This window comes from Channa argus, chromosome 1 (genome assembly GCF_033026475.1).
Source record: "Channa argus isolate prfri chromosome 1, Channa argus male v1.0, whole genome shotgun sequence".
Classification (NCBI taxonomy): Eukaryota; Metazoa; Chordata; class Actinopteri; order Anabantiformes; family Channidae; genus Channa; species Channa argus.
This window is the reverse complement of record NC_090197.1, coordinates 45,992,463-46,019,519: the sequence shown is the minus strand read 5'-3', so window position 1 is coordinate 46,019,519 and position 27,057 is coordinate 45,992,463. Positions and strand designations below refer to the sequence as shown.

Below are 27,057 nucleotides of genomic sequence, written 5' to 3'. Positions count from 1 at the left end.
GATGCCATGGTGTATAAATCTCTTCAAGGCACAACAAAGCTCTGCTGAGAAGTGCTACTACTTTGAAGGTCAATGGATTCTGCATAAATTGTGCATTTTAATACTAAGAGAAAAAAAAAAAGGAACTGATTTAAACAGTTTTCTTGGATCATTAGCTCTTCGTGTTGAATTTCTTACAATTCCAGCAGTCTATCACTACAGAGAGCACTACTTTCTATCTGGCAATCTGCTCACTAGTTAATCACAGAGGAAAGACATATAGACTTCTGCTTGGCATTTCATAATTTTTACTGGAACTAAATAGCCTCACCATCAGGCTATTGATTGGACCTGTGTGATGCCGATTACAAGTCAATGTGTGTGACCAGGCGCAAAATGTTAGGCAATGAATCCCTCTGATTTTATTAGCCTGTAAGTCTGTCTAATCACTTCTTTGTGAACAAGCAATGCAATAAACACCCAGCAAGGGCTAGAGACCAGTGAACACTCAACTGGGTATTATTGTGTGCTTGTTGAGGACCACTGTATGTGTTACTCCCATTTCTTTTGCAAGTGCAAAAGCCAAAAATTGGTTAGCCATGGGTCATATTCTTGCATGTATGCCTTGGCAGTGCCTTGTAGCTTTTAAATAAATGGGGGCTATTTCCTTTGGGAAGTCAAATGTTAAGTGGTAAGGTGGTTGGAGAGGGATGAAGAGAGATCCCTGCTGTGTCTTATCAGAAGTGCGCTGCAGGAATTGCCCTCTTCTCCCTCTGAGAGCTATTACTTATGGGAGAAGAGGAGGAGAGACATAGTGTTGAGTATATAGATAGAGATTTAAAGGAGGATCATACAGTATTTTGTGCTATTCACACATGATGTATTATATGCAATGTGCATTTCTAAAAACTCATTAATTCTAACAGGATAAATGTTAATTGCCTGGAATACTAATACCACTGGTTATTGCATTTCAGGATAATTTTTGTGGTTTATGATTCTCTTTTAATTTATCATAGCTGAAATGTGGCGGTAAAGTTATTAAGAGCTAGTAGGTTAGACGTGAATTACTGGCCCACAACGGTGTAAACAATGCAATAGAGTCCAAAGTACATGCAGTGCTTTGAACTGAAACCTCTATAGTCCAAAGAATGCTTGGTAGACATCCATGACAAGATTGTGTTGAGGCACAGATCAACGGAAAAATGGCTAAATCAATAAAATTTTTCTGGAACACAGTGGGCATCACTGTGAAAAGGAAGTCTGAAAACATTGTAGTCCTTTGTAGTGAAGACCAGCTGAAAAAAGGGTCCCAACTTGTGCTTTATTTTCTACATATGTCATATTACAGCTGTACATCTTGCCTTTGTCACAATAATGTGTAGTTTGATTGTGCAAAAAGAATATAAAAAATAAAATGTTAAAAGAAGTTTGGTTACTCTCCAAAAGGAGGAAGAAGAATGTCAGAAATGAGAGAGAAAATGACAGATTCCAAGTTGTAAGAAGAGCAAGAAAAACAAAGACTGGAATTAAGACAGACCGTAAGAGAAGAGAAAGAAATGAGAGCACTGACATGAGACATGAAAGCTATGAGACATCTCTAATAAAAAAGAAAGTCCACATTTGCTTTTAAATGTGCCTCCGCTCTATAATATGGTAGTGTTTGCACTACTGCCTGGATTAAGGCAGTAGTTGAGTGCTTTTTTCCTGTGGGTCTCATTTCAAGTTCTACATGACAAGGAGACTTTTGGGACCCTAGAGAGTCAAGGCTGGCCAGATCTCAGGACTACACAGCCCGTGTTTCTCTCTGGGACCTTGAAGGATGACAGGGGCTAGGGTCCACTGAGGGCTGGAGCTGTAAGTGTAACGAATTCCACTGGTTAAACGTCCGCTCTGTTCTCTAGGGTGATCTTGAAGAAGTAGTTGCCACAGTGCATGAGGATGCTATATTCAACAACAACTTTAATTTATTTATATGTCACTCTAGTGATGGAAGAACTGAAGCCAAATTCGCTCAGACTGCAGTGTTGAGGTAAATTATCCTCTTCAGGTGCACATGCTAAAAGCCCCAAATTAGTGTATGATTTGTTAAAAAAATATGCAAATCACCCAAACACAATACTTGTACATTTTTAACACTATCAGCCCATAGGTGAAAGATTAAGGGGAAATTATAAACATCTTGGATTAACGCAATCTCTCTGTATAACTGTTCTCTGAAAACAAATAAATAAATAATACCAGTACTCTGCACTTTTTATTTATGCCATCATTCTGAGTGAGTAGAAAAGCACAGTTTCAACACAGCTAGTTATTATATATCTGTTCATCTACTAGGTGCATGTTACTGATGCATCCATTATTGTTCTATAGTACTGTACTGTAAAGCATCAGATTTCCTCCAGATGTCACGGATTAGGGTATTAGGTTTTCTGAGAACTAAAGTAAGGGGAAAGGAAGAGGAGGTTTCAAACTACTGGGGTTTATTGTGGGGAATTAGAAGAGAAAACAACAGAAAATCACTCCACTGGGAGGACAGGAAAACACAAACAGTAAAAGGGGAAAACTAAACTGAAACTAGGAGTCAGAACATAAACCTTAATACAAGAGTGAGGGGAACTAAAACTAAACAGCAACTGAGCTGGAGAAAGAGGGAAATGGGACACATACACACACACACACACCTACATACATACATACATACATACATATATACACTAAACCAAGAGAAGTCCTAACATACAGGGACTGGACAAACTGTAAAGGGATAAATAAGGATAAACTAATAATTAAATCAACAGTAAAACAGAGGCAGATAAACAGTGACCAACAAATAACCAAACCTCCGACCAATCAGACGTGTACAAATAGAGGAAACAGGGCAGAACAGAGAAACAGGAGTCCAAATGGTGAAAAAAATCCAGGTCCTTGTTATCTTTTGACATACTGAAAAAAAATAAGATCCATGACAAACTGAAGATTATTATACACATTTTACAGATAAACATCACTTCAATCACCAGAAGTAAAATCCCATTGTTAGCCACACCACAGTAGACATCAATGTCACCTCAACTAAACTTCCAAAATGTTATTTTATTATTATTTAGTGTACTTATTTAAGTAGAAGTAAAGTGGACATTAAACATGTGAATACAGTCTGAGAAAATTGATCCACTATAGCTTATATATTTTGCAGTGCAATGAGGACTTGAGATAAAATAAAAATGAAATAATTTTCCTATCTCAAACAAGACAGGTGGAGGCTACGTCTACAAGTAAACATTTGTTAAGACTTCGCAGTCAGCTCCTTCTTATTGGCTGTTGCTGGTTAATGCTTAATGTTCTCTCACTGTTCCTTTCATACTTCAGGATTTAAGGTTGAGACTGGGGAGAATCTGAGCCCATCAGGAGCATTAAGATCACAAGGGATCTTAATGCTTAATCCCCCCCCACTACAGGATCTTTTGGGCCGATCGGTCCCAACCACCCTCGAGTTTGAAACTCCCTCTACTGACAAAATGGGCAACTTTGGCCCTAATCTGACCCAGTATCCTATAGTGTGTCTCCAAAATTTTCCCTGTTATCATTAAGATTTAAAGCTGCTGCTGATACTGCCTCACTGACACAACTGAACATAGGACTGCGTAGGCTAATTTCTGACAATTTCCACAAGCAACGTTCAACATCAATTAGTATTCTGTGTTATGCAAGGGTGCCATGCTGCATAGGCATAGTTAAAAGCAAGTCTATCTGAGGCTTTTGAATGTAGAGTAAAGTAGTTAACTTAAATAACCCCGACCATATTTCTAGCTGTTAATCTAAATGCTATTATGTTGAAGCATCCTTCATATGAAAATTGAAAATGTTTATGAACGCAAAGTTATGAAGGCAGTTATTTGCATCCAACAGTTTTGGTTAACCTGACTTTAATGATCACATTTTTATTCATAGCTAGGGATTGGCATGACAAATATACAGAATTTGACAATGGCAGTGATTGAGATGATGATGATGTGACTCACCGCCTCTCAAAACTGAATTAGACAGACGGATAGCCCAACTGACCAGCGAACAATCACTTAGTCTTTGCCTAACTGATCAACCAACTGCTCTTATTTTGTCAGAAATGTTAAAGACATGGTGATTTGCAAGGGCAGTGCCCAGGCTTTGGCCCCCTACTGCTCACAGTTCCAGAGGCCCAGCTGTTCACTACAATAGAGCCATGATTACACCTACACTGCCTGCAAAGTTCTCAGTTCCTCCCTGGCTGTCTGCTCTCTGCTTCCAACCCAGCAGGCATGTGATTGTACCAGCTCTGCTCAACCTTTCACTTCCTGCCTCTCACAACCTCTGTCCCTCCATCATTGCCTCCCACATGTGGCGCCTTGTCACACTGCCACTGGCATTTTTCTGACCAATGTGAGGGAATGTATTGCAAATGAAGAGAAGTGAAACAGAATAATGAACTGAGAAGTAACGAAGAAGACAGATGTAAACTAAAAAGGCTTTGATGCCTATCTAAGACACAGGATTCTGCCTTACCTAGAGACCCTTCATAATAATCAATATCTATTTTGACAATATCATCTTGTGATTATTATGTCAGATTATTATGTCAGATAAACCCATATTTAGAAGCTGAGAATCTGAAATAAGATGTGTTACCCCTACACCATTGTGTAGTAGGAGAGTGACATCAATAAACAAAAACAGTACACACAAACAACATTCAAAGCCGTCTGGGGAGTATCTAGAGCAATATGTAACATGTAAGTTACAGTGGGGGTAGGGCTGACAAAAGTAGACATAAATGACTTATTCCTAGATAACCACTGAATAACAGCATGTCTGCTGCTATCACATGTCTATGCCACCCTTTGCTTCAGGTAAAATTCAATATTATGATTCTTCACTTTATTGTGTACATTTAGTACAGCACTCTTAACAGACTTAAACTCCTGAGACGATGGGCAAGCCAATTAAGAATCTAACGTTCTTAAGTGCTTATATTCCCTATTAAAAAAATAAAGTTCAGGACTACCAAATAAGTGACTACAGCATTGCCCTAACAACAAGGTGGGTACATCTACACATTGTCGTGGCTGATATAGAACACATTCGTTGGTTTATGATCTAATGAGGTCAGGGTGCTGGGTTAGGATTTCACAATGTGTAGCTTTGGCACAGATGCTGAAACAGGTGAATCACAAGAACATTTAAATTAATCATAGAGGTGACACACAAAGCTATATTTCACATTGGAAATTAGCTTATCAATAATTCACTGGTATTGAAACAAGACTAAGTGTCTTTCATCTGCAAGGCTTCAAGAGTAAATGGGAAAAATTATACAAAAAATGATTTATAATCTGCTAAAAAGTGTAAAAGAAGTGTAGTTTAGCTTACTTTGAACCAATTAAAATTCCTGTTATATATGCCTGTAGTACTTTAATAGTAGTGTAGTAGTCTAATATCTATGTCCTTTTGGCTGTACACCATCTTCTGTGCATGCTCACAAGACAAGAGCCAAATTAGTGACTGTTGAGTTGTTCTTTGTAAAGAGACAACACACAAAAAATCAAATAAATGAGGTTCACAAAGACCTCCTCCAAACACATCCACACACACGCACACACACAAGCAACTAACAAAAACACCTTGTGCAATAGGCTCCCTGATGCAATCCCCTCCCCTCCAACTTTAATCCCCATGTAAAGGCAATAGCATCGGCAAACCAGCTGGACAGATTTACTCATAAAATGATGATAATGTTATTCCACTTTTAAGGCAATAGTTGTGACAGGGGATCCTTCAGAGCCCATGCTTTCCTTGTAGCGCAAGGCTGCAGTCCTTCACCGTATGTACCAGTGATCACAAAGACCATCCTTTTAAGCTGAAGCAGGGCCTGGGTGACAACATGCTATCTGCTGATAGTTGTACTGATAGCTCTGGTATAGTTAAACTCAAATTGCAAGAGTGACATATTCTTGGATTAACAATTGGTGTTAAGGGAGCCTTGCTCTGAGACTAAGCCCGCCAGAGCTCAGCTCCATCTCCTTTAGTGTCAAAATGCAGGGTCTCACACTTTCACAATTTAGTTTTGATCAGACAGTGTCTTTTGCTGGAGAAACAAATGTAGATTGTAGCTCCATTTATTTGACTTTCATAAATAAGTATGGTCATTGCGCGCTAGCAGCAGTGATTTCTGTGTGAAACTGAGTGAGGGCCTGTGTATAATTTAAATATGTGGCATAGTAGAAGCAACTTTTTAATTTATTAATCTCTTCTTTATCAATGGTAGAAATAAATAGTATTCTGCACAGAACACATGCAGGTGCTAAAACACAAATTCTAAATTTACTGTATACAATGCAGAATATGTCCAGAACAGCTCTTGATACTTTTTCAGCAAAGGTTAAATATTATATTTTTTCCTCTGGAGAGTCACAATGATTTTTCTGGCAAGACAAATTGATTATTACAGGGAGATTGTAGTTTAGCTTTATAAAATATAGTGGAATACAAAGGGCATACTGAGATAAATAGAATGTAAGATAACAGTCTTTTAAGTCTACTGAGAGCATCAATTGTTTTACTTGGCTTATTAGGTTACAGTGCATACTATTGCTAGCCCAGTACAAAGATGTACCTATTTTACATATACATGAATTTTAGTGTTTTGGAACAAACTCTGATTCTGATTACATCATATAGAGTGCCACCCATCATGTGACTTATTCTTTGTATGCAGCCATGGCATGAGTTGATGTATGCTAGTTTGGATTTTAATCTGAGAAAAAAAAGAGTTGATTGCACACTTTTAATTCCAAATACATGAAACAATATCTTGCAAAATTCAATGGATCAAATATTTCTGACCTTTACGTTAACCCTGGAGAGTTTCCAGAATGATAGAAACCCCCAGAATAGACAGTGTTACAGACCTGTTACCACAGCTAATCTAAGTTAGTTTGCCTCACATACACATCACAGACACAGTCACAGACAAGGACACGAGTTACAAAAATCGACACTGTACATTGGTATTACTGTAGGTTGTAATAGGTTTTATAAAATCTGGAAAGTCTTTTTACAACACTCAACTAAACTCTGATGATATTTCCCAATAATCGTAATCACAAAAATGGTACAGATGTGAAGTCTTGGTAACCTTGACCTTTGACCCCCAACTTTGAGTCTAATCAGTTTATCCTTCCAAGTGGACATCTATGATACATTTAAAGAAATTCCCTCATGCAAAAGATATCACCTTCACAAGTATAGGATGGGTTTTAAGTCATACTGAACTTGATGTTTAAGCCCTAAAGTCTAATCACTTGGAAAACCTAAAAACATAATGCCTACACTTTTCTTATATCTGAAAAAATAATCTGTTAATTTTAGCAATTCACCAGAGATGCATGCAATTCAGTTTGCTGTGCAGAATTTATTATTAAAGAAGATTTTTAGAAAATTCAACAGCAACATATCTTTCCAGGAAAAGTTTTGTCATTGTCAGATAATCTACATCCACAGATCACATCTACAGTTTTCATTTGAGGTACTTGCTTCACAGTCTTGATGAAATCTCAAAGTCCAGCCAATGGAAACTACCTAACCACTACTCAACTCTACTAACCTCAATGAAAAAGGGCTTTCACTACTCAGAAATCCAAATTAACTCATTTTGTCCATCCAAAAGTGGAAAGAACCCATCTCATTATTTGAGATGCAGAGAAAAAAGATGAAAATTCAATTTAGCTACCTGCACAAAAAAATACAATGTTAAATCAACTGTAGGCTGTCACCTCTGCAAAAATGAATGATCTAGTCTCAGAGATAATATTAGTTCAGAGCAGTCAGCTTGTCAAGTCAAACTTTAGATATATTATCAGCAATGTGATAGATATTAGTTGATAAAGGTAAGTGCCAGTTATAAAGTTCCATGAGTAATTGCACAGGTTTGCATTTAACTACAGGTAAATGTGAAACAAGTTAACTTTTAACCTATTTATAGCAGTTTATAAAATGCCACGTGACATTTTTCTCATTCCCTTGAACTCCTGGGGATTTCTGTGCTGATGACAAAAGACTGTGGAAAGAGATTATCTTCACTGAACTTAAAAGAACTACACACACACTCTAAAGAGACAAACAGAAGCTACAAAAACAATCTGCATTTCATGTTTGGTGTAGTCTTTACTCCATGAACTGTGGCCCTTGTACTGGCTTATGATTGGTCAGAAAATCAATTGGTGTACTGGCTAGATTGACAATACTATTAAAATGCTCTTTACTTCTTCCTTCTTTAAACAGCCATTAGGCTTTTCAAGATCATTAATTTGACCTGCAGTACCTAATGAAAGAAAACAGCATAATATGCAGCAAGTCTTTGTGTACTGCACAGAACCTGATGATAACAATGTCTCACATTATAACCTGTGTTCATTCTATCTTGCCCTTCCAGTGTTTGCCTCTCTTGTCCACCCGATGGTCCGGCTGAGCGATGGACGATTTTCTGGAGAAGCACTCAGCCAAACAAAATGATTCCACACCAGCAGACAGCAAAAGGAGCCACTTTAGAAAGGCAAGGACAGCCAACAAATGTGTGTGTTAGCGCATCTGGTTATTATGTGATGTGTTCTTTGCTTTCAGTTTTAGCTCCTTAGAGCTAAACAAATAGTATAAGGACCTAAGGACTTTTATTCTGGATGACCATTTTGTCTGGCACTTACTTCTTTGATAGCCTTCAGGGTTGAAGTTTTTATTAATATATTTGGAATTACATAAATTACAATCATGATTAAGGTAAAAGTGCAATTGAAGTAGTAGTAATAGTTACAGGGGTTAGGAGATTGGAAATCAATGGCAGGCTGTGTGTGTGTTTATGTTGTGTACAGGGCCTTTTATCAGTAGAGAAAAAAACCAAATGCTTTTATCGGCTGATCTTTATCCCCAACTGCTTAACCGCAGCCCCCCAGTCACAGCTCATGGCTGACTGCCTCCAAAGAGCTGAAGCTGTTTGTTAAAATGTAAAGGTAATCAGGTCCAGCATGCTGCAGGGATTCACAGACCCAGAGAAAGGCAGATGGGTTGATCCCTAGAGAAGGGTACAAGGACGGGCCACATAGGCATGTCCTGCACCCTCTTTGTTCCTCTTTGAGTGACATTAGTAAAACTGGATTTAGAAATTGTTTTTAACTTAACTTAAGGGACAGTGTCCTGAGCCATTAAGCAACCTCTGTTCACAATATTTCCTACACTTATCAAACCTGTACAACAAGCTACAAAAAGTAAACAATCCAAAAAATACTGTATAGGCCAGCCTAAGTAAGTAAGTAAGCCTAAGTAAGTAATCATAATGTTTCTCTAAACTGAAGTGATTCTATTTAAAATGGTGCATTATACAATTATGATTGGACAGCAGCACTGTGGGGGATAAGCTGGAGTTGTACTGTGCATCCACAACTGAGTGACGAGCAACACACTCCTGCTCTGGCCTTACTTAAGAGCCAAAGCTATGTGCTATGTGAGAGCCACAAAACATTAGGCTACAAACACATGGAATTATTGTGTGCACAATGATGTACCCTTTGTCCAAGTAATAATTGATGGCTACAAGAGGAAAGTGGGCTTTATTTATATTTTTAGGTATAGATGTAAGTATACACAAACATCAATGCACACATATGTTGTGAACTGGGTGGCTCTGGAGGACAATTCATATTTCAAATGAAATAGTTAACTACCTCATGAAACAAAACAAAAGGTAAACGATAAAGCCTGTTTGATTTCCTCATGCAGACTATCGTATCTTGGTCTCATACATATTTTGCCTGTTCTTCACTTCTCTTTTTGAAGAAGTCATTTTTTAAAATAGAATTAAATGCAAATTAGAGTAGAGCTGATTATCATATAAACGGCTGTTGCCTAGGGGGGCAAGACACAGAAAAATTATTTATTTATTTTGTCATATTTTTCACAGTTCCCCATAAAACTCTGACTTTAATCAGTCCACACTTTCTTTTAAAGACATAGGGGAATCAGGGACCAGTGGAAGTGAGCCGTGTTAGAGTTTGTGTATTTCGGTAACTTGTATATGTGTGTGTGCATTTGAGAGGCATTTGACAAAGAGCACAGAACAAGGCAGAGAAACCAACCTGCAACATCCATCGACCTGTACAACTTCATTAGCATCTTGTAAATTGGTGTTGCTGTTATTTAATTAGCCAGGCCCATTTTCTCCCATGTTAATTGTCTTTTACTATTCACACCGAGGGCAATCACCTGTAAAGGTACACATCTGGAACAACATTACAAAGCTCCATAATCCAATACATAGCATTAACTTTATGAAGCTTTGGAGGGGCTTTTTATGATAGCTCGAACATATTTGCAGATACTCACAAGTACAAGTCCTTTGATTTAAATTCAGTGGGAAGAAGGGAAGCAAATATTGTTTGGGTGATTACCTGTAACTAACATACAGGGGCCAGTTGGCGCAAAGTGGCAGAAACAGATTTAGATCAAAAAAATCTACATAATAAAAGTCAGGGCAAAAACATGAAAATCACAAAACAAAAAAAAATTGGCTAGGCTAAGGTCTTGGGCACTTGGCATTAATGGCTGATTTCAATGGCATGACATGATGGGGGTGACAAACTAGCTTGCTCCTCTAATGTTTAGTTCACCACTTCCCCACTAACTGTCATCTAGTAATTACACTGATAGCATGATGACATATCCTGGTTTCAGCTCATCAGGTGATTAATTACGACAAAAAGTGGTGTAGCCCCAGTTCGGTGGAATCCCCAAAGCATCAAATCACTACAATAGTTAAATGGAAACATTTATTTTACCTTGCTGTCTTTTTACAGTTTTCCTGGTTGGTGCTCTGTGGTATGTCTTTCTTTTACTTTCTTTAAGAGCGAAACATTTTGTTTTCAATGCTATATCTAAATAAACACGACTTGACATGACTTGACTGTGTTAACGACATTACCTACTTATGTAACAGGACCAAGAGGAGCTGTACTTTACACACCACATTCTCATAAAACTGTGCTGCCAATGTTGCGGCCATCTCATCTCAACTCTTCAAGGCACCCTATGCTGTTTTTCAATAGATACCCTGTTCTTTTTCCTCTACTGCCTTTTTCACCACTCTACTTGTATCTCTGTGTGTGCTTGTATTGAAGCCCTTGTGAACTTTTTATCCCTGAATCTCTCCAATTCACAGTCTGGTCCTATAGGTACCATGCACTCTATATCAACATCTCTTTCCATCTGTAGCCTCAGGCATGACGTATCACGAGGGTAGCTGGGGCGCTACTTCCATGAGTCTTAATGTCTCAAGTGTCTCTCTGCAAAGACACACATACACACACAAAAGTAGAAATATACATGCTTCCCATCCAATGCATAATTCACAGAATTCAAGCAAATGCAGAAATGTCTGACTACATATATCTGGGATGCTTTTCTATCACACTATGACCCCAGGTGTCTTTAATTTCCAATGCATTATTCCAGTGATAGAAGAAAACCAGTGGCTACTCCCCAAAGTACACTGTGTGTAAATATATGTGTATACTCATCCCTCCTTTTCTGTTTTACAGAAGAGACCATACAACTGAAGCACTAAGTGCTTCTGTCTGCTTACCAGCTAAGCAATTCTAATAGAACTGAAGTGTTTGATGGGAAAACTAACTTGAAATTGCCAGTCAGATATGTTAGTACAGTATGCACTTTTTTCATTTTAATAACTGTGTGAAAGAGAGAGGAGGAAATGAAAAGACTAATAGATTGGGGCAGACAGATCAGCCTAGTGAAAATTAAGACTGGTTACTTAATAAAATTTCTCATTTTAATCATCACATCTGTCAAAATGTTTTAAACTCTTCATGAATTATTACTTTACAGCATTTAAGTCTATATTTGCCATCTGCTCTGGTCACTATAACTGCAGTTGATATACAAACATTTAGCCATACCAGTAAAGCACATTTTCTATTTGGTTGTAATTTACATTACAGCTTGGTAACAACAGGTTTTAGGTGGGTAATATTTTTGAACATGCTAATATAAGTAACATTTCAGTTATAAGGTAATAGTGTTCAATAGTTCAGTTATGAGATAATATGGCTAATTATTTTTAAAACCCACATGATACTTTGTTAAACAGATAACTTCATATTAGTGCTGATGCTGACTAGAATATCAATAGGATTTATATGTTTACATGTTTTTATTATTATATTTTATTGTATAGCAATGTAGTAGTGTGCTTCTTGTAGAGGTTGAGAATAAGAAAGAAGATGCTTTGTGTATTTATCAGTAGTGTCACACAAACAAACAGCACTAAATACTGTACGCACACATCCAGCTGTGTTGATCTCAAACATACCCCATAAAGCTGGATTGTTATTCTAAGTATAAATAGAACAGAAGTGAAATTATATGAAATGAACAAAATATGAAAGTCACATACCGAACGACAACCCGATATAAACAGACTTAGAGCCTGTAAAGAGAAAATGCTACTGGGGTCCTTTTGCAATCACTTCATGTAGCTCTGCAGCAGAGTAGAGTGGGGACAGAGAGATAAGCAAGCAAAATACTGCATGTAGTAAGAAGATGGACGTGAACAGGACAAAAATCCTTGCACTTACAATTTATAACAGCAAAAGTTACCCCTAGGTTTACAGGGTTTCTCTTATATGGATTTAGTATGATGAGAGATCACTAAAAGACATTTGCAACACTAATTCAAAATGGCAACATACATAATCATGTTGAAGAAAAAGGAAAGGGTGTTCATTTAAAAGAGGAGGCCCAACTAATTTCCTGTGTTTTTTTTATTTTTATTTTGTTTTACCCTATTCTCTAACACTCATTACAGGCATTCAGGAAGAAAGACACTGGGTTTCTTATAGGAAATAATTCTGAGACATATCCATAAATTTACCCCGATCTAAATAACATGGCACAGATAGTGAATAGTAACAGAAATAGAGAAACATGTAGGCCAATTTAAATGAAACATGTGAAAGAATGTTGCCACGGGACATAAAAGATATTCAATAAATCACATTCAGCAATATTATTTATATTTGAAAGAAATAAACAACTCATCAAATGTCATTATGCTGTCAAAAATAAGAAAATCATCAAGACATGATATTTACATTGATTCTTCGAGGAAGACTCAGATTCAAATATCAAATTCCTTGAACGAAAGAATGTTATATTACATATTCAGAGATTCCGTCAGAAAAACCTAAAGACTAAACAATCTTGAAAGTTGAAAGTCCTGCTAGAATGCGATTTGTTTCATTTCTTATTTTTAATAAATTGGATTTCAAATAAACTTCTTTTACAGTGTCATTATCGGGTATTGCTTGTACAATTTTGAGGAAAAAAATGAATTGTATTCATTTTGGAATAGGACTGTAACGTAACACAGTGTGGAAAAAGTGTTTTTCCTGTAGATGAAAGTGTTCTATAATAGAAGTGTCAAACAAGACAGTGACAGAAAACGCCAGGCTGATTAGTATAAAAACCTGAAAATGAAGAAGAGAATTGACAAAGATGAGCTGCATGTTGAAGCTTAAACATCTGTTTGTCACCTTAATTATTTTGAGAGTTGCTTGTTGTGGTTGTCATATATGCCTGCTGTAACATAGCTGGAAACTGAAGTGTAAATTGAACAGTAAATTCAGCGGTAAAAGCAAAACAAAAAACATAACAAGCACTGTTTTTTAAAACCAAATGAAATCCAAGTTAACCTTTCTTTCAAAAAAGGTGAATAATAAAAGGTCATGGGTACAAGACAGCCAGCTGTGTTCTTATCTGTGTGTGAGTGGGTTTCCTTTGGCTACTCCATTGTTCCTTTCCAAAATCCAAAGGCATGCAGGTTAAGATCATTAATGACTCTAAATTACCTAAATAGCTCTACAAAGCCATTTTTGGCTGTCTCTACATATGGCCAGTCCAGGATGTACCCCACCTTTCGCCCATTGGATGGGTGGATAGTGCATAACAATATTTTATAGATATGTATGTATATCTTATATATGTAATAATATTTTATTATACCGAAGTGCAGAAAGAAAAAAAAATACCAACAACAAGGGGAAACTAGGAAGCAAACTAGGTTTCTTTTTCTGTTCTCTTATCTCCTGTACTTCTCGACAATGCGTGATTTTCCGTTAATGCCTCTGTCCCTAAAATCTCAATTGTTGAAGTGACAGCCAAAACAGATTTGAGCAAATTGAAAAGGCTATAAAGCTCCATTAAGGAACATCTAGCCACGGTCGGAGGATCAGTGAGGGGAAAAAAAAAAAACAATGGGAAGGGAGGTGCATATTGAAACACTGAAGAAAAGAGGAAAGGAATTGTTGAGTAATTTGCATAATGCCAAATGGAGCCCTGGTGAGGTTGAAAGCACAAGTTGCAGCAGAAGAAAATTTTCCAAACATTCTTCTCTCTTACACGAGAACATTGTTCCTCTAACCATGATATCAGAATTCACAATTCTGCCAAGTGAGAACCGAAGGGAAGGAGACCGCAAAAGGTAGGGTGGGGATGGTGACGGAGGGAAGGGCCTTACAGACAAAAAAATAAAAAGGAGAGGGGGAGCGACAAGTTGATTTATTCAAAGAATGAGGAGTGGGTAAATCAAACTTTAATGGCTTTTGGGAGTGCAAGCCGCACTTTCTCCCCCTTCAATTTTGCCCCTCTCACTCAGTCTTTCCTTGTGTGTTCCTACTTTCTCTTTTCTCTCACTCCTCCCCCTCCCCCTCTCAGAAACACGCTTTTCGATGGTCACTCAACATAAGCGTTCACTTTTTTGACAGACAAATCTGCGCTCATCTCACCGTAGCACGCAAATCAAGGTGCTCTTCATGCTCAGTGGGATAAAGTAAACGACAGAAAGACAAAGAGAGGAAGAGGAGGTGATTTACCTTCACGAGTGGCAGCGCAGGCGATGCTCAGACAGTATTTGTTGCATTAACCCCTGGACTGGAAAGGATGCACAGACTGATTGTTCTACAGGTCCGACATCTTCTCTGACAACTCACTTAAGCAACCATTTACCTTATGAGGCTTACTGAGCTCTACAAATGAATTATCATTCATGGAAGTGAATGACTGCGCTCATTCTTTTAAAAAAAAAGAACACAGGCTGGGGTGCACTAGTACAGTATGTCCATCTTAACATTAACACTTAGGGTTTTATTGTTGTGATGGGCATCGGTCAGTATGGGGAAATTTAATCCTGGCTATGAAAGACAGCTGTCAGAACACCCAGTGTATTGCACCTTGCCGCATATAGACCTGCTGACCCAGTCCACTACAACATTAAAACCATGAGAGGGTGTTATTGTTGTGGGTGACTGGTGTATGTTGAATATCAGCAGATGCCTTAAACGCAGAAACAGAAACTCTTTCAGCATGAAATATGTGCAATGAAATAGCTGGTAAATTATCCTGGGCCTGTAAAAAAAAACTGTCCATATGTGCTGTATGTGTGTTGTATAAATTTGGAAGAGTCTGAGAGTTTGAGAGTAGTTTTTTAGAGAATGATCATGTGCCATGTGCTAATTAGTGCTTTCAGAAATCATCATACAGCAGATGGAAAAACATCTAAAGAAATAAATACATATACTTAGCAGAACTACCAACAGTCTAACAGTTTCCAAAGATCTTATTTTTCCTGTATTCATTGTTTATTATTAAATATACAGCATATTATGGAGTAAAACAGCTACTTATATGCCATTGAAAAACTTAGAATTGGGTCCTTAAGCACAAAATCTATGTAGGGGAAAGTTATAAATGGAGCCTGAGGCGTGTAAAATATTGACTGCTTCCCATTTAACCTTCTCACTTTATCCATCTCTTCTCTCTCTTCTCCCTAAATCCCTCTATCCCTCCCTATGGGGCTCAGGGTCTTAGTGTCAGGCAGAATTCTCTTTGAGGCCTGTGCCTGTCAACCAGCCACCACTCAGCTCAGTAACTACTCGATTCAATTACACTACAGGAAAGATGATACTGAAATCAGTATTGGATGAATCCAACTTCTAGGGGGTAGTGTGTGTATTTGTGTGTGTTATTTTTCACAAACATGCTCTGTATTAGTTGGCCTGTGTCCATTATGTATGCATCATGAAACTGTAGTCACAAATATTTTATAATTTATTTCAAAATGAATATATCCCACCATGATGAAAGCAAGTACAAGTGCAAGTGCAAAGATTAGTTATACATAATATTTGTAAATGATGTTTTAGAGTTAAAATGTGTAATGCCAAAAATGTGGATGTAAACCTGAATAATGAAGATATAGGGCAGAGAGTGATCAAAGATTAGAAAATGAATTTCAGCTTTCTAAAGTGAACAAAGGCAAAGAACAAAGGAATGTAACACATTCATCTACAGTATGTTGTACCTGACAGACACAGAGGGCACATCAAATAGCAGGTGCCTCTGTTTTGCTGCCAGAGCCAACATCAAGCACTAAACAGCTCATTCACAGGTGTAATAGGAGCTCTCAAAAACCCTCGGCCAATATTACCTAAAATACGAGTGCATATGTGTATTTGTTCGTCTGCTTAGTGCATGAAATGGATCATGCTATTCTGCACAAAATTGTTTGGATGAAGTAGTAGCCAAAAAGTTGCTGGCAAAAATTATACTGGTTTCAGTTCATCTGTTCTACAAAACTGTCATGGGAGTGGCTATGAGCTCTTGACATGATTCCCAAACACATAACTAATAAATGTCACTAATCATTTAAAACATTATAAAAGACAGACATTGGTCTGACTGTACTGACCATTAGTTTTAACGTATATGATAATAATAATTAACTTCTCTAACATATCTAATGAAAATTCTGATTACTATGCACTTATTGAAGAATACCATCTCTTTTAAACAAACCTAATGCAACAAATAAATGTTTTCATATAAGATCAGATAAAGGGCCTTTCATTCTTTAGATATCTGACTTTCACCTAGGGGGTTTCCACCTTCAACAGCACTCTAAACATCAGCTATAGTTCATCTGAGCTTACTGTACGTTAGAGAGGGACATTGAGATATGGCTGGTAGAAAATAGAGAGTGAAGAGGAATTTCTTCACCTGCCTGACATACCTGAGAGACAGTATACAGATAAAGTTTGGATATATATCACTTTGAGCCTCTTGACTCTCTGCCTGTTTGCCAATACATTTAATCCATCTATGTGCCGCATTACAGCATCATTTTGAAGGCAGTTTTACAATCTTGTGTGCATCAGTGCCGCGTTATCAAAGACAGGATTCCACTGCAGTGCGCATCTATTGTAGGTAAGGATGAATGGGAGGATTGCCAAGTAAAAGAAAATGAGATGGAATTTAAATTTTTGAAAAAATAAGTGGAGGGACGAAAAAAAATGACACAAACTTTAGCATGTTTGCTAAGGTCATGGCAAAATCAGGGGGTGGAGCAGGAGGAGTGGTTCAATCCCCACATTCTCAAGTCCACGTACGGTGTGTATTTGGGCAAGACAATGAAACCCAATTTGCTGCAGCCTTGCATTGCAGCTCCACTAATTGTTGAATGAGAGGAAAATTGTAAAGTGCTTGTTTGTTAATGTATAAACGCATAGTATGAGCGTTTTCCTTTTACCATAAACTATGAATAAATACATGTGAAAAGAAGATGTGTTTTGTGGTGTGTATAAGTATACGACCAAAGACAGGGGGAGAATCTGGAGGCAGAAAAAAGTCCAGAGAAAGAGAAGCATAAGACTCAAGTGACTAAAGGAGCAGAAAAAAACTGTTTTTGTGGTCAGGATGGGAGTTTATGAAACTGCAGGAGATGGCACACACTGGGCACAGTTAGAAAAGTTGTTAGCGCAGGCATCTGATATTATCACAGTGGCACTGACAGAGAGGCCATCTCCCAGTGGGGAAGAGTAAGGGTCAGGCAGCTGGAGGACGTATGTGTGAGTGTATCTGGGGAGAGTGGTTCTTTAAGCCATCAATGGTACCACAGTTGCTCAGGCTGCAGCTCTGGACTCCATTGATACACACTTGGCAAAACATTCTGACTTTGCCAACAGTGAGCTTGCTATAGAGGACTACCTGTTGCGCTTAGGGAATGTGAAAAACACTTCTCAGTATGTTGTAGGCTCACTCCATCATCTCATCCAATAATGGATTTGAGTTGTGGCCCATCTGTTGTTCTATCAAAACATTATTTCTGGTGATAGTCGTCGCTCTTTGTATCCTGCCTCTGCTGCTGGCTGTCTGAGTGTAGATGTTGTAAATCTGGCCAGCTCATTAGCACTGACAGAGGGAATGCTAGCAGCCCACCTGCTCCCCTTCACCCTCTTTATGGCTCTACAAATTAAAACGACATTTACACACACCCTCCCCCGCTCTCCCTACTGCATTGCTCACCTTACCACTCACATTGGTTCATCTGCTCACTGCTGAGCTAATTTAGGGCCACCTCAATATATTTTCTTCCCAAACTAGTCTTCTGTTTCAACGTCCCTTTAACTCCTTGTGTTGGTTTCTTTTCCTTTATGCTAATGTGTTTCATGCTCTGTGCCACTTTGCTTTTGTTAAATCTTACTAGTTCAAGCAGTTATCTGTCATCACTCCTCTTTCACTCTTACTGCTCTGTCACCCTTACATCCATCACAATTTCCTATCTGTTTTTCTGTGTACTGAAGTTCGACAGCACCTACTTGTAGTCCTAATGGTATTCTAAACCTGAGTTACTGTGGCATGGCCAGTGAGTGACAGCGTGATGGAGCGATGTCGCAGCATGTTTGCTTCACAGGCATGAGGTCAGTTAGGGTCAGAGAGGTAATGAGGCCATAAAAATGCAGGTAATGAAAGTTGTGGGGAAACAAGATAAGGCAGAGAAAATGACAGAGCCCAGGAAAACAAGGTCCAATGAGGAAGGAACTGACTCCTGAACGAACAGAGTTCCTGAAACTCTCACTTTAAGTGGAAGAGGTGGAAGACCTTTATGATGAGCTCCCAGTATACAGATTGGACTGTGTACTGCATTGTTATTGGAACAATCAAAAATATGAATGAATTTGCCATTTTACACAAACAAATAACTTTATTAAGATCTGTGATAAAAACAGATGCCGCCTGCATTAGTTAATACACACACTATGTATATTTCAGTGTCTAATTTGTACAGGTTGTATCTATTTCCTAGTATTATGAAAACAAATGCTGCTATATTAGACTTAGTGTTTGACAGTTCAAGCTTTCTAAAATGATACCACATTCTATGGTCTCAAATAAAAAAGCTTACATTTTGAAAGCACAAGGAGGGCAGGAGTGACATAAACAATATGTGAGTGAATGAGGGTCAGATACATCTCTGTTTAATGGCTTTCTAGAGGCTAAACTGAAGCCTATTGTTTGCAGAGCTTGGAAAGTCTGTATGTGGATCATAACGGCGTTCCACACAACTGAGCAGTTGTTGCATGGCCTGAGAAAACCTTCCCTGGTGGGTGGTCTAAACATCCTCGTCTAAACAGTCCTGCTTTCTCCCATTTATTTGCCTGACTTTATGGATTGGGGAAAGAAAAAGCCCTTGGCTTTGAAGATTTGGCGAAGTCTCAGAAAGGGGTATGTACTCAATATAAACACAACATGATATGTGGATGTGTTTGTGTGTGTGGATTTCAGCCTCTGTTTGAAGTCCTTCACTCCACTTTGGCAATTACTTCATATCAAGGATTAGATGAGGGAGAGGGCAAAAAGGGGAGAAAATGAGGGAAAGAAGTGAGAGCTGAGGAGGGAGGCACCAGATTCAGAGAGTCGACAGAGGAGCAAGAGAAACTGAGAGGAGAAAGGAGATTTAGGTCTCTCCTGCACTGAGTGTTTTTCCTTCCTATAAAGGAGACTGTGCACACTCTCTAAACATGAGCTAGAAGACAACTCCTCAAATCACAGATCACAGGTGCAGCAAAATGCAGCCATTTCCACGACAGCAGAAACCGAAGAACACTATGAATAGCTGATGATCACAATATGAAGCCTGCATGCAGATACTACTATTCCAACAGGTTTAGGTGAATATTTTTCTTGCCTTTTCTTATATTCTTATATTCTTATAAGCATTGTTGTCTAAAGCACTTTATGGTGGATATTTGAGGGGGAAATGCTGGTATCTTTGTTATTTGTTAACATCAAAACAAACTATACACCTTAGATGAAGATTATAGGTTAATAACTGTCTTCCTTACCTCTGGGATTTGGACTGTGTAAGGCTGCCCGTGGAAGGTTGGTACATTATCATTCACGTCTCCAATCTGAATGTTTACTGTGTCTCTGACCACCTGAGGCAGGAAACACCTTGGTAAAACTGTTCCAAAGCCACCTCCACACATTACTTGACAGAGGACTGTAGTCACAGAAAATGTATATTAGTCATACCAAGGCAAAATTCAGAGTGAAAGAAAACAAGACGAGTGTGTGATAAGTCACCCGCAGGGAAAAATAGTTTGAATGTCGGTATGTTTCAGCAACTAAACTGTGTGGCGTGAGACAGGTGTCAGAATGATTACATGAGAGAAAGGGAAAGATATTGGTTAGAGTGAAAGCAAAAGACTAAAAGAGAGACAGTTTCTATATGACATGTGGTCTGGCTATAACCAGGTGTCATCATGTGGAGACAAATGTCATAACTGTGATCGCAGTGCAAATCTGTTTCTTACCTGTTCAGCGTCACTCACGGTGAATACAACCTGCATCTCTGACTTGGTCTGATGAAAACATAGGCACAGGTTAGCACAAACTTGCATGAACTTGTAGCACAAAGAAGCAGTGGAAAAATGTGAAAAAAATCAAACCCATTTCTCATCTCTCCTCACTGAAGAGTATTGCACTTTTCACTTCTCTTTCATCATTTGGTAATTTACATTCCATTTTGTATTTTCAAAATTGTCTTGGTGTCTCTTCTTGTACATAGTGCATTTGCTTTGGTAATCTGCAAGTCTGTGGAACAATTAGTCAGCCTGCATGTTTGTTGGGTGTTTTTACCTCACGGTCGAGCTGCTGGCGAAGCCACACGATGCCAGTGTTAGGAGCCACTGAAAAATATCTCATGGCCTCCTCTCCTGAGATCCCAAACACCAGGGGTTGGTCTTCAGGATCATGTGCAGTCAGCTGGGTCACTGATGAACCTGTCAGACAGAAAGTCAAATGTCAGTGGTCCCATAGGTCCAAGGCCATGTTAACACAATTACTGCATATTCATTCAAAATTTCTTAGATGTTATAATGTTCACTTTGAACCACATATCAGGATAAGAGCTTAACCTGCTGTAAATAAAAAAATAACTTCTTCTCAACTACAAGAATGACAATTTATCACCCTCAGACCAGGTGCTTATTCATATTGAGAAAAAAGGTAGTTTCCCGGCTTAAACATAAACGTAATGGCCTGGGGGAGGATAAGATGTGATCAGTTATACTTAATGGATATTCACAGATAACAAACATTAAAATACAACAGTACATGCATGGTTCATATGTAGACACAACTTATGAGCCATATGAACATATGAGTGGCAAAACATTCTGAGTTGGTGTATATCAGGTAACAATTAAACAATGGGGAAAAAACAGTACCTGTGTGGAAACAGTCCATGATAATGAATGTAATAGGAGTAAACCTGTAAAGCTATACATTCCTGTATAGCTTTGCATGTCTCAACACATCCTGGACCCTGTCATCCACTCAGTCTTTTTTGTTACACTACTGTAAATCAATGTGGCTTGAAATATAAGTTCCATCTGAGATTCAAAAATGTAGTTATAGTTGTAGAAGTGATTAGAAGGCGCTGTAAAATAGCTCATTATCAAACACTTAAGGGTTTGGTCACCACTCCATCTAGAACCCATAATAAATAGCACATACACAGGACAACGGGCTCAAAAAGTCTGAATTGTCAGGAGGAAAATGATTAGAACACACATTTAAGAACTGTCTTTAACCTTGGATAGAAATAAGAAAGTATTAAGCACATAACTAATAAAGTAAAACACGCACACTCACGTACGCATACACACAGTGATTGCATTTAACGCAACACATACACTTTTCCGTGCTCCCTCTGTGAAGGTATGGCCAGACAAAAGAGGTGAAGTCAAACTTAATCAAGCCTGTCACTTGCTCACCAAAATGCTTAACACAACGACCAATTAGGCTTCACAATCACACACCCCTCTCGTTTTATTAATATACCCCATTTTCTCATGAAAAGGTGGCAAAAATGACTAATTAATATGATACGATTTATGAGCCCCTCTCATTGAGTCTAATGAGATTTATGCTAATTCAGCTGCTTTCAATATGAGTTATAATTTGGTTGAAGACGGTACAAATTAGGCATTTTACCATATAGTCATCAATAATAACTATTTTTTTCTTCATTTATACTATGTATGAGAACCAAAGCCTTGTCAAACTCCTTTTTTAGAATAGAGAGGCAATCTAAGAAGAACCCAATAAACATAGTGTATGGGTTAGATTCTTTGGTCAGATAAAGAAAAAATATGTAGTATGGAGAGCTGGCACATATGCCAGACTGGAGTACTTGCGTAATTCTGGGTTTTTATTTCGCATATAATTTTTGCTTGGATATGGAGTTAGGATATGGTTTAACCAATCATCCATTAACTGTAACTGTAGCTCTCATTGGATGGGTACACCCTGGACAGGTCGCCAGCTCACACAGAGAGACAAACACAGACAATCATTCACATTCACACCTATGGGAAATTCAGGGTCACTAATTATTTTAACATCCATGTCTTTAGACTGTGAGAGGAAACCGGAGTTCACCATAGGAAACCCACACAAGCACGGGAAAAACAAGCAAACTCCACACAGAAAGGCAGAAGCCAGCAGGTGGATTCAACCAGGGACCTTCTAGCTGTGAGGTGGCAGAACTAATCACTCCACCACCATGCTGCCTAGGATAACGTTTAGTTTAAGTGCACTTTAGTTTTACTGTTAGATTTTGGGGCAAGGGAAGAGTTTGGATTAGAATAAAGATAAAAACACCTATATTGCTGAAGGTCAAGGTTTGGTTAGAGAATGGCTGTAATCACAAACATTTGTATGGTTTTCTGAGTGTGTGTGTGTGTGTGTGTGTGTGTGTGTGTGTGTGTGTGTGTGTGTGTGTGTGTGTGTGTGTGTGTATGGTGTATCCTTCCAGTGCTTATCTGTAACACTGTGGCACTAAGCCTTTTCCGCTGACAAATGATGCTATTTAGCAGCAAGTGATGCCAGTGTTACTGTTATGAATGATACAGTGCACATTAACATTGGCCCTCCCCTTCTCCTCTATTCTGCAACACTGCTCTCATGACAAGACCGATGGGCTGGAGGAATCATCTCTCTACTTCACCTTTCTCTCTCATATTGTCCCCTAAACATTTTACTCTTTCTGCAAACTTAAATACTGAATCCCCACTTTTACCTTAGTGTTCAGGCTATAAGGTCAAACCAGATTAGCCAAAAAAGATCCAGCATACCAAATGAAAAGCATAAAGACATATGAGCATTGAGCATTTACTCTACCTACTGTTCCACACTGGCCTGCTAAATTTGATAATTAGGGATACATGCATCTTTATTTATCTTCTTAAAACTGCAGATGTAAGTTGTGTTTAAAATACCATGTGAGCTATATTTAATACATGTTCAAATAGTAAACTTTCCAAGGGATGTGCTTTTGCAGCTCTACTACCTGTAAACTTAAATATTATTTTGGAAGAAGCAGATATAGCATGTGCTTTTATCCAAATTATTTTAATGTAGGCCTACCTATAGGGACATTTAGGGAAAATACAGTTTTGATAGCATTACGTTTAATAGGTTAGAAGTGGAGAGCGGACAATTGTTGAACTTAAAGTGTAAAATGAGAGCAATAAAGGAAGTGCACCAGAATGCAAGTACAAGAACAGTAGACCAGAAGTACAGGGGAGGTGAGATTTGTTGAAGAAAGTAAAAAACACACTGCATTACCATAAGCATTTCTCTAAAAGTTAGAGTAGGGCTTCTGCATTAAGACAAAGCATTGCTTCTTCTCTGTGACAGGGCTGAAAAATGCATGGCCATAAAACATACAAAATGACAAAGCCTAGAGAGGCAGAAGACAATAAGTGAGGAGGAAAAGAGGAAGAAAATTAACAAGACTTGCTAACCTATACCCAACAGGGGCTGTGTGTTTTACTCACCCCAACCTTTTAGGAGGGGAAAGAGGGCCAGTGAGACCACTAAATCAGCTGTTGGAGGACATCAATCCCAGATGGATCAATAGGAATTGTGCGGGTTAGATGAGCACTGGTTCCTTGCCCTGGGCCCTAAAGCTTGAGGGAAAAAAAGGGGGCTATAGGCCAAAGCTCTGTTCATTATGTTGGTGACATCTCTAGACCTCTCGTTCATCTGAGAGCTGATTCAGTGGGACAGGTCCTGTCAGAACTACAATTTTGGGCATGTTGTGACTTATAGCTTTGAATTTCATGGTACACAGAGACTTAATAGGTATACAGGCAATGTTCAGTGCACCCTCCACTAAAAGCAGACAAAAGTAGCAGACAAAAGAAATTATAATGCCAACTGAAGACAAAGACTGACTATGGAGAACAAAGAGAACCTTGATCTTTACCTGCTCTGTATAAATACTTGATGAATTGTCTTAAGAACAGGCCACTGAGCCTCAGGGTCAAAGTCATCCAATCTGTAGGCTGATGAGTCAGTATGATGCCACTCATGTTACCACACTATCTATTCACTGACAAAGAGCCTTCAAACACGTCAGCAATGCCATGTTGAAGCCATGCACCCTCATATATCACTCACTCCTTTAAAAAATACACACAGGCATAGACCATCTTCAGCTAAAGAGCAGAATGAACTCATTCTGCAAAATGTATGTGGTTTTTTTTCTACTATTATAGTGCAGCATTTGTCACTTTATGGATTACCATGTGAAGAGAGATTGAACAGTATGCTCTGTGGAGAGAAGCGATAATGGAAAACTTTCGCATCTGTCACATAGATGATGAGTTGTGATTATGAGACCGTGACTCTAAGCTACAACACTGTATACTTTTCGGCATCAAATCCATTAGGTCTAGGATAACAGGCACAGTGCTAAAGAGTGAGCATACAGCACAAAACCACGACCTGCTAATTGACTGTGTTCCATTATAACAAACAGGTCTGTTACTTTCACACTGTTAGTGAGTATGTGTTGGCATCTGTTAGAATACCTCCACTGACAGATCAATACAATGATACTGTGGTAGCGAGAGGTGCACAGTAACCCAGAAAAGCTTCTGTACTTTTATTAAACGTCTGTTAACTGTGGTCATTGGAGTCCTAAAACCAAACTATAAGCACAGCATGTAACTCAAACTGTTTAAACGTGAGCTGGGTGTGAACTCTTTTCAGACAATACAAATTAACAGTGGAACTACAGTATATACTGTATATTTGTATTGATCAGGCAGCAGGAGGGAGTTCTAAAACAGAATGCTGTGTAGGTCAACTGTACCAGTGTACAACCCAAATTGTTCTAGTAAAACAGCAGTTAAACTGAGGGGGGTTTAAGTCATATTTCATCAGCGGATTTCAGTCACTTGATCAGGCTCATCCTTTTAAGAGATCTCTTGAGGGAACCTGCATTAACTTACATCCTCACCTCCAGTCGAATACATGATGCACTAAACTATAATTTATTGCTTTAGAAATAATGTGGAGATGAGTTAAAGTCAACTCGTCACAGTTTTCTCCATGGTGCTGTGTGCTGTATTGATGGGGATGTGGGATCCGGTTGCTTCTGGGAAACTAGTTGGACTTTGAAATAAGCCCTGCAAATCTACCTGGAATGACAATAGGACCCAAAGCCAAACACAAAGTGCTTGGACCTCAATTTCCATACAAAGAGCTGTGTGTGTGTTCAGAGGGCATCTTTAATAGCAAAAAATAGAATGCATACAGATTTATTTTTATTTCCTAGTGGGATGAAAACAGCCATGGAGAATGACAGTAAACCCATTTCCCCAGGGAGATCAATTAGACAGCTAGCAATAAAAAAGTAAAAAAGAAAAAGCTGATAGATTATGTTTGCAAGCCTTTTTGCCAAAAATAAATAAATGTAACAAATTCTTAAATTGAAACAATGGTAGTAGATAAGTACACTTAACTTATTAAATAATGGGTATAAATTACTACTGGATTTTTTTCAAAGGAGGTTATATTTGTGTGTTAGAAGAGAAAACTAATTTATCACAAGGCAAACATTACATTTTAATAGCTCCTTTAAAAAAAGATCTTCACTATATTGTATCTCATTTTTCTCTCGTTTACCCTTTCCTTTTTTGTCTGCCTTCACTCTCATATGTGTGTTTTTTGTGTGCGCATGTGTGTGTTTGTGACATCAATAACCATAATGGGGAAGAGAGCCGAAGACAAATAGTGCCTAGAGTCTGGCTTTAAGTGACTCCTGTGTTTCAACAACACACACCACAAGAGTCCTTGGGAGCTGTGTATTAATCTAACAGATTTATGACTAAATCTGTCACGGATGGAAAGAGAACACCCTCTGCCTTTCCTTTAGCCATTGCTGACAGGAATACACTCACAACAGACCACACACATTCCAACTATGTGCGCGTATGTGTATGTACATCTTTAGTGAACATACGTAGGCAAGAAGATATACACACATTTAGATGTTAACATTTCTTTAAGCTCCTATGTTCTAAATGATTGGTACAAAGGACAACAGCAAAACAGACAAACAAATTGTGCGTTCAGTTTAGTTTTGTTAATGTGGGAGAGAGTGTGCCATATTTGTGACTGTCTTCACTGTGGTTCAAAGTATGACTTAAAAAGCCCAGACAGGAGAGGCACACTGTTAGAACAAATGGTTTATGTACAGTACCTGTAGCTCATTGCTGTACAATGAAGTACGGCACAGTAAGTCATCAAAAACTTTACAAATGCTTGAGGTGTTGAAGGCAAAATTAC

The 27,057-nt window shown here is 38.3% G+C and overlaps 1 protein-coding gene across 1 annotated transcript in view; it reads right to left on the bottom strand.

Annotated features, from left to right (window-relative positions):
* cdh23 (cadherin-related 23) overlaps positions 1–27,057 on the bottom strand; it is a 144,681-nt gene that overhangs the window by 86,481 nt on the left and 31,143 nt on the right. Inside the window, exons 4-6 of the mRNA XM_067526185.1 lie at positions 21,052–21,194; positions 20,727–20,774; positions 20,256–20,348 (exon numbers count right to left, since the gene is read on the bottom strand). Of these exons, the coding sequence (XP_067382286.1) occupies positions 20,256–20,348; positions 20,727–20,774; positions 21,052–21,194 (284 nt within the window). The remainder of the gene's footprint in view (positions 1–20,255; positions 20,349–20,726; positions 20,775–21,051; positions 21,195–27,057) is intronic.